Source organism: Bubalus kerabau, chromosome 6 (genome assembly GCF_029407905.1).
Source record: "Bubalus kerabau isolate K-KA32 ecotype Philippines breed swamp buffalo chromosome 6, PCC_UOA_SB_1v2, whole genome shotgun sequence".
NCBI classification, from domain to species: domain Eukaryota; kingdom Metazoa; phylum Chordata; class Mammalia; order Artiodactyla; family Bovidae; genus Bubalus; species Bubalus kerabau.
The window spans coordinates 53,490,462-53,499,849 of NC_073629.1; the positions used below are offsets into that span (position 1 = coordinate 53,490,462).

Consider the following 9,388-nt stretch of genomic DNA (forward strand, 5'->3'; position numbering starts at 1 on the left):
TGAAATCTAACAGCACAGATACTCCTTTTTAAAAAAATGTTTCAGTGTTTTCTTAGATTTATCTTTTTGTTCTCTGAGATGCATTCTTTCTCTTTTGTAAATTTAGATATGTTCTCTATCTTTTTAATCTCAATAGTTATTTAAAGGAGTGTTTTAAATTGCAAATCAGATCATCTTTTTTTCCCTCTCCTCTTATTTCATGTGTTAGAAATTTTGGCTTTTATATTTTAAATTCCACAAAAGTTTCTTTGAGGACTTAAAATATATAGTCAACTTTTATAAATGTTTCATTAGGGTTTTTTTTGTTTTTTTTTTTTTTTTAGCATCCAAGTCTTTTTAATAACAAGGTAGACTCTCGGGTTCGTTTTTGTAGCCACAGCTGGCTCGTTGGCCTCTGGCGCGCTCGAACTTCCGGTCCTTGGAGCGGACGTAGAGTTTGGTGTGGCTATGCGGGGTTCCTGGGGCCTTGCAGAAATGCCTGTACACCTCTCGGCCCTTGCGAGGACCGGAGAGGAGGACAGTGCCACAGCCCTTGGGGGAGTCCAGGGCCAGTTGGTCAAAGGTGAGGATCTTGCCCCCGGCCTTGAGGATGCGACTCCGGGCGCGGCTGCTCACTGGCAGAGCACACACCTTCAGTTTGGGCACCTCCTGGACACGAACATCGTCGGTTATAGTCCCCACGACCACAGCTGTTTTGCCCTCCCGGCCAGGAAGCTTCATCTTCCGGATCATCTGGGAAACGGAGAGCGGTGGCCGGTTGGTGCGGCTCATGAACAGTCTCTTGAGGACAGCCTGATTGAAGGTGGAGTTGGTTCGTCTGGCCAGGAACCTGTACAGCTTGACCAACAGCCTCAGGTAAATGTCCTGGCTCTTGGGCTCCTTGCGTCGAACCTTTCGGTCCTTGTTGTGGTGGATGTCAACTCCCATGATGGCGCCTCCTCCTTAGCCAGGTCCGGAAAAAAAGCGTTTCATTAGTTTTTGAAATGAATGTATTATCTGTTGCTTTGAAAGTCTCATATAAAAGTACTAAATCACACTTTAAAAATGTATTATTCAAATATCCTATTTTCTAAATTCATTTTTGTTTCATTTCACCTGTCAATTTCTGAGTGAGGTATGTTAAACCTGTCTCTATAGTTGAGAATATGTCAAATTACCCTTTCATTTTTAATAGTCTTATTATATTTCTAGATAAATAATAGTTCACAACAATTTACATTCTTGATAATTATACTTGTTGATATGTTTTAAATTTTGTGTTTGAATTTTGTATTGTCAGATATGGCTACACCTACCTTTGTTCTAGCATTTTCCTTGTTTATCTTTGTGGCTTCATTATTATTTTCATTTATAAGGAAAAACTGCAAAGAGTTTTCAAATCAAATACTCTTAAAACAGGCTTCCCTGGTGGCTCAGAATCTGCCTGCCAATGAAGGAGACACAGCTTTGATCCCTGATCTGGGAAGATCCCACATGCCATGGGGCAACTAAGCCCATGCACCTCAACTATTGAGCCTGCGCTCTAGAGCCCAGGAGCTGCAAGTGCTGAAGCCAGCGTGACCTAGAGCCGGTGCTCAGCAACAAGTGATGGCCACGCACCATAACTAGAGAGTAGCCCATGATTAATAGCCTTACCTAGAGAAAGGTAACACGGCAAGGTTGCATGGCAATAAAGACCCAGCACAGCCAAAAATAAATAAATAATTTAAAAATGCTATTAAAAAAAGATTATACCAAACAACTTGAGTACCGATTTTTCCCTTGCTACTACTCCCAAAAGATAACTACATTCATTTGTTTTTCATTATTTCTTCTGAATTTACCCCCAGGTTTCTAAATAATATATGGTTGTTGACTTATTATTATTCAAGAAAAAAGAACTCTCTATCCTCCAGATACAGTCATATCATAATTTTTGGTAAGCACATTTTCATTATTTACTTCACAAGTAGCTAACAATACAGCTAACATTTATTGAGTACTTTATATGAGCCAGGCATAACTTTAAATGCTTATATTCATGAATTAATTCTGCCATCACATAATTCCAGTGGATAAGTACTATGATTATTTATTTATTTCATAAATGGGAGAACTAAGGTTCTGAGTAACTTACTTTATTATTATTACGTAAGTATTTTCACTATTGAGCCAAACCAAAAACAATGATTATATTTCCTTTCTTATTCAACTTTTTTATTTTCTTGAAGTTTATAATTGCTTTATTTTAAGATTTGCTTTATTTGCTTTATCAATAATTCTCTCCCCAAATTAAATGTACAATCTGTTTAAATATTATTTTCCTCATGGTCAAAACACAATAGGTGACCAATTAGGCCTCCCCTTCCACTCATCCATTCTGGAATCTTATATCCTCTTGCTCTAATCTAGAAGGACTGTTTTCTAAGCCTGTACGTTTGTGTTAGATTCCTTATACCTTAAACCCTGAGTTTTCTTCTTTCTTGCTCCTGCTTTAGTGGAGTTCATTTTCCAATAGTTTCCTGATAAATGGTACAGAATAGATAGATTTTTGGGGATTTTGTTTTCCTGTTGCTCTTATTTAGTGGAAGGAGAAGTTTTCCATGGATATATACATTTTCTGGTAAATATATTCATATTTGGTCTTCCCAAGTGGCTCATATAGTCAAGAATTTGCTTGCAATGCAAGAGACCCAGTTTTGGTTCCTGGGTTGGGATGATCCCTTAGAGAATGGAATGGCTACCCATTCAGTATTCTTGCTTAGAAAATCCCATGAACAGAGGAGCCCTGGTGGGCTACAGTTTACCTTATACATATTTCGCTTGGCTGTAGAATTCCAATTTGGAAATAATTTTCTAATAAAATTTTGAAAGCATTGATTAATTTCTTTCTGGTTTTTAATTTTGCACCTGAGAAGCTTGGTATTTGATTTTTCTAACCTTTTATATTTAACATTTTCCACCTCTGTGGAAAATTTTATGACCATTTTTATTTTATTACAGTGATAATTTCATGATGATATATCTTTGTGTTCATCTTTTCTTATTTAATATTATGGCCATATTTTTCTCATTTATAATTGTAGGCCTTTTTAATATAGAGGTTTATATCCTCATGTTCTGAGAAAATTTCTTATTGATCATTTACTGTTCACTGTCTTCTCTATTTTTTATTTTTCTCTGAAACTCTTAATTTGATATTCACTGGACTGTTATCCGTTATTTTATTGTTTTTGTCCTATTTTCAGGGAGCTTTTGTCAACTTTATCTCTTGATCCTTTTACTGACTTAAAAACATTTTGCTCTCAAATTTTTTAATTTTAAGAGCTCTTTTGTGGTCTTTGAATGACCCTGATAAAATGTTACTCTGGCTTTGTTTCAGCTCTTCAATATCTCTTATCTCTCAGAGTAAATGTTTACTGAAAAAAATCTGTTCTTTTTACATTGTTCATTTCATCTAAATTGCCATCTCCCACTCCTGTTATTATGTTTTAGTCTGTTGATTTTCCTCAAATATCTGTTGGTTATTGGTTGTGCATTCCCACTAAAGCATGAAGGTAACTGGAAACCTCACTTTTGGGTATTTATTTATTTTATTTTTGTTTTACTTTACAATATTGTATTGGTTTTGCCATACATCAACATGAATCCACCACGGGTGTACACGTGTTCCCAATCCTGAACCCCCCTCCTACCTCCCTCCCCATACCATCCCTCTGGGTCATCCCAGTGCACCAGCCCCAAGTATCCTGTATCATGCATTGAACCTGGACTGGTGATTTGTTTCTTATATGATATTATACATGTTTCAATGCCATTCTCCCAAATCATCCCACCCTCTCCCTCTCCCACAGAGTCCAAAAGACTGTTCTATACATCTGTGTCTTTTTTGCTGTCTCGCATACAGGGTTATTGTTACCATCTTTCTAAATTCCATATATATGCGTTAGAATACTGTATTGGTGTTTTTCTTTCTGGCTTACTTCACTGTGTATAATCGGCTCCAGTTTCATCCACCTCATTAGAACTGATTCAAATGCATTCTTTTTAATGGCTGAGTAATACTCCATTGTGTATATGTACCACAGCTTTCTTATCCATTCATCTGATGATGGACATCTAGGTTGCTTCCATGTCCTGGCTATTATAAACAGTGCTGTGATGAACATTGGGGTACATGTGTCTCTTTCAATTCTGGTTTCCTTGGTGTGTATGCCCAGCAGTGGGATTGCTGGGTCATAAGGCAGTTCTATTTCCAGTTTTGGGTATTTACGTGACTGAGACTTGTAGCTTGGTGGCTTCACAACAGAGTCAAATTTGGTGACATTGATTTTTCATTGGAAAACCCCAAGTGTGAGAATCTGTAGTTCTTTTATCTTAGGCTAGTCAATACTCTTAAGAAAGGGATCCCTCCATCTCTTTTTTGCAGTTTTAAGTCTAGCTGTGAAAGTTCTGGAGTTATGGACCTTAGCATGTCGGTACGTAGACTTTCATTTAGTTTTCCTATTTTCAGTCCTATGACTCTTACCCTGTGAGTACATTGGACCTACTGGAAAATTCAGGATAATCTCCCCATCTCCAAACCCTAATATATTCACACCTGCAAACCCTATTTTTTCCATGTAAGGTCCTAGGGATTGGGCTGTGGATGTGTGTGGGAGGCCATTATTCTACTTAGCACTCGCTGGCTACGATGGCTGTACAATGCTCATTGTCTCTCACTGTGGCCTTGAAATTACCTGGAGACTCTCCCATTTCTCTGCCCAGCACCCATCCCAGGAGTCGTCTCTGCCAAAATTGCAGCTTTCGAAATCTGGTCTCAGGGCTGTATTCAGGGGCACATTTCTCTTTATGCTGGTGCTCTTTTTGTGCTTCCAGTCCTTTCAGTTTCTATATTGGGACAGCGAGACTGGATGTGAGGGTCAGTACTTCATGCTTGATTACAAACTTTCAAGTCAATTCCTAGCCACCAACTTGTCTCTTACCCTTGTTCTCTTACTGATAAGATACAGAGGAAGCAGATGCAAAAGCTACTTTGTGTTTACTGTTTGAGTTATTACAAAGGAAGAGCAGTGCACCTCAAGTTTTATGAGAACCTTTTAGTACTCAGGCCATGCTCTCTGTTGGAAAATTTCCTGCCTTATGGGAGGAAGCCATGATCATGTAGGGTATTGTAACATGATTCTCTGAAATATGTATCCTAGAAACTACAGGTTCTCAATGCCTCTTAGTCTTCTGCCAAGAACAGTATCATAACAAAGAAGTAAACCCCTTTTCAGAGTTACCAATGCTACAAGACTTCTGTGCCTCACTGTGTGGGATTCAAGTGTTGCATATGCTTTTGCGGTTCCCACAGCACAGGGACTGTGTTTACATTTGCTCCCATGGTACTGAAAACAAGGTCAAATAGCAGAGCAGGAGCCTGCCTCTGTTGTTTTTGTCAGCCTTTCTCATTGACTTTATAGTCTCCAGAAATTTCCCCTGGCTTTGATTTCCTGGTGGCACCTCTCCTCTGCTTCTGGCACTGCAGTGGATTTTTGTTTTAATATTTATTCTATAAGTTTTGGATTTTGGGCAAAGAGAAAAGGTAAACATGTCATTTCTCAGCCACTCAGAATAGGAATATTCAGCCTTTTTTTTTTTTTTTTTTAAAGAGTAGTGAGCATAGTTATAAGAGCTGTTAAGAGGAGTAAATATCCAGAAGTCAATGTCATGCTGGCTCAGCTCCTCAGGCATGTCAAAGAAATATGCACAAGTTTGTCCCCAGCATTTGGATCACTGAAGAAATGCCACAAGCTTTAAACATATAATTGTTACTGCCGTATTCGAGAAGGAAGACAGGAAAGAAAATTATGAGAATTGTGGCATGTTCATTCTTTTAGCTTCAGTAACTTGGCCAAAATATTTCTAGATGATGTATGTAGCAAATGCCTCTGGCTCACCATGTCATCTCTCCTCAGCCTACCTCGGTTTTTAGCCATAGTTGCAGTGGACAGTTCCATGTAAGTTCAAACTCACCTTGTGCTGATAATGCCAGGCTTCACGTGTGTGTCTTTCTGTTCTCTTCCCCAGGGCTTTCTCTGATGCCGTGGTAGCCTCTTCAACTCCCTTGAACATGCAGCCCCAAAGTGGGGTGATGTTAACACCCCAAGGTCAACCCTCAGCCAGTGGGGGACAGAACACAGTGGATAAATGCTCCAGTCTCCTGTCCTCTGGGTGGACACTTCTAGGGGACTTTATGTATGCGACTCAGGTAGTTCTGACTGGGTCAAGCCCTAATTGCCCAGAGAGGGGAGCTTCGTAATGCAGCTTTCTTCAGTTTTCTCCTCATTTCTCTTACTCTCCAGGTTCCTTCCCCTCTGCTTCTTGGAGTTACCTCCTGTACCAAATCACCTGTACCCAAGGCTTTGTCTCATCCTGTGCTTTTGATGGAACCCAGTAAGCGTCTACTGTTGAATTTTAATGAAGCTTTAAATAAGACCGAGGTGCTTCATTCCTGCCTTTGACTGCATGGGGAATGAAGGAGAAGAATAGAGAACACCCGTGGGCTTCTCAGTATGGTTTATGGACCTTCAGAAACAGTATCACACATGAAAACATAACTGCCAAGTAATTTTTTTCTCATTTATCAGCATCCGAGGACCACATTAGCATAGATAATGAGTCAGGATGAGGGAAATAGCTGCTATTTGTGGCTTTCCTTCTATAGGGCTCTGTTTGTGGATTAAATGCAATCCACTGAATAACCCTTAAAGATGGATGTTAGAATCCCCACTTTGCAAAAGTCTCAGGATAAAACAATAAATTGCCCAAGCCACAATAACCAGTAAATGGCATATTCCAGTTACTAGTGATTCCACTTCAAAGCCTATGCTCGTTTTGTCTCACTTCATTGATAGTACTTTTAAATAGATAATGTTGTATATAACTTATTTACTCACATGTTCAGTATTTTTTAAGCTTTATTTTAAAATTTATATTCAAGGTAGTGTGTCTGCATGGTACAAATTTCAAACTTCCGGGAAAGTATACAATTAAAAGCGTATTTCCCTCCTACCTCTGTTCCAGGCCTGTTGAGGAGGCTTCTGCTGTTACTGGTTTTTTGTCTGCTCTTTTCAAGATATGCTGTGTGCATATCTGCATGCATGTGTGCTAAGTTGCTTCAGTTGTGTCCACCTCTTTGTGACCCCATGGACTGTAGCCTGCCAGGCTCCTTTGTCCATGGGATTTTCCAGGCAAGAATACTGGAGTGGTTGCCATGCCCTCCTTTAGGGGATCTTCCAGACCCAAGGATCAAACCCAGGTCTCCTATATTGTAGGTGGATCCTTTACTGCCGACCTACAAGGGAAGCCCAAGATATACTCCCTATATGTGCATTATTTTATTTTTTACATATACCATGCACATTGCTATTTTTTTTGTCTTGCTATTTTCCTTAAAATATGTTACAGATTCCTTCAGTTGTTTACAGGAAGTTGATTCATTATTTTTAATTGTTGCAGGGTACTTCATTGTATGGTTGTACCCAAATCTATATCATCTGTTAATCTATTATCATATAAAACATTAATGCTTTTTGATACTGGATGAGCCAATTATTTAAAAGTTCTTTTAAAGTAAATTCAGTTCGGTTCAGTCGCTCAGTTGTGTCCGACTCTTTGCGACCCCATGAATCGCAGCACGCCAGGCCTCCCTGTCCATCACCAACTCCCGGAGTTCACCCAGACTCACGTCCATCGAGTCAGTGATGCCATCCAGCCATCGCATCCTCTGTTGTCCCCTTCTCCTCTTGCCCCCAATCCCTCCCAGCATCAGAGTCTTTTCCAATGAGTCAACTCTTCGCATGAGGTGGCCAAAGTACTGGAGTTTCAGCTTTAGCGTCATTCCTTCCAAAGAAATCCCAGAGCTGATCTCCTTCAGCCATAAAAAGGAATGCATTTGAGCCAGTTCTAATGAGGTGGATGAACTTAGAGCCTATTATGCAGAGTGAAGTAAATTAGTAGCATGAATTATCTACAACATAAAATACAGGGAATTTTTTTAAAAACAAAAATAAATGGTCTTTTTATCTGTTAATGAACAGGAAATTTTGAAATGAGTAAATTTCCACTTCTTTCAATTAGATATCTTGGTCTCTGTCTCTCTGTTTCTTTCTTCCCCTTATTTTTGATAACCATCTTTTAAAATTATACTCTGCTCATTCTCAGAAGTCTAAGGATTGAGTTTGGAACTTATGGTCAGGTCAACTTAATTCCATCTCTGTTGATTCAGAAGTCTTTTTTCAGAGGTAGGCACTGATTTCAGGAACTTTTTTTTTCATAAACATTTATAGGGTAGATATATTGTTTATATACTTTTTTAATTAAAAATTTTGATTTTTTTTCAGGAGACATAAGAAAATTCAAAATGTGTACATAAGGTGATTCCAGATAGTTATTCCTACTTTTCTTAGATTTATAAAGCCCTCTTAAAATTTGTATTCAGTGTATACTTCTATGACTAAAGGAAAATTCCATGAGCCTCCTAGTGAAAGGAATTAATAAGCTATAATTTGTAAAAGGTCTGATCTTTCATAATTATTTTTCATTCTATCCTGTCTTGAAACTATGCTAGAATAAACCCACTCAAGCCTAATTTTTGAAAAGCTGTCCATTAACAAATATTTTTCTTTTCTTTAATTAAACTTTTGATTTTGAGATAATTATAGGTCCATGTGCCATTGTGAGAAATAATACAGATTAATAATACAGAGAGATTCCATGTACCCTTTACTCAGTTTTCCCCAATGATAACATCTTGCAAAATTACAGTACAACATTGGATAACCAAGATGTTGGATTGATATAGTCAAGATAGCAAACATTTCCATCACCACAGGGATTCCTCATGTTGCCCTTTGATAGCCACATCTACTTCCTTCCCACTCCCACCCTCTCTTTAACCACTAGCAACCACTCATCTGATCTCCATTTCAAGAGTGCAATCATATAGTGCATGCATACTCTGTCTTCAGGAATCAGTGTTAAACTTGTGGAGTATATTCCTAATTTGATACACCTTTTTTGTTTTTTATTGGTCTAATTTTTAAAAATCAAACAACACCTTAGATATTCAGTATTTTCATTTGTAGACACTCATTCAAGCTTATTGAGTTAGATTTGATCCCCTGGAAACTGAGATGGAAACTTGTATATGGGAGGTCCATTGGTGCTTGGTCTCAGTAGACACCCTTGTGAGAAACTGAGGGAGGCGGGATTGGATAGAAGGAGAAGCCACCTCACAGGACAGTTGTAGCTGAGGTCGCAGCTCATCTACAGGGAGCTTTGAAATCAGATGGGCCTTCAGTGTTGTTCCAAATTGAGGGAAGGAGGCTAGATCTATGAATCTCTTTTCTATTTCCATTGATTC

The 9,388-nt window shown here is 38.6% G+C and overlaps 1 protein-coding gene across 1 annotated transcript; it reads right to left on the minus strand.

The window, feature by feature from the left end:
* Nucleotides 1–334: 334 nt before the first annotated feature.
* On the minus strand, nt 335–959 carry LOC129656150 (60S ribosomal protein L18-like). The gene has a single exon (XM_055586898.1). The coding sequence runs from the start codon at nt 925–927 to the stop codon at nt 337–339; it is 591 nt and encodes a 196-aa protein (XP_055442873.1). The 5' UTR covers nt 928–959; the 3' UTR covers nt 335–336.
* Nucleotides 960–9,388: the final 8,429 nt, after the last annotated feature.

Coding starts and splice junctions, on each gene's coding strand:
- LOC129656150 (XM_055586898.1), bottom strand. CDS start 927: ATGGGAGTTGACATCCACCACAACAAGGACCGAAAGGTTCGACGCAAG.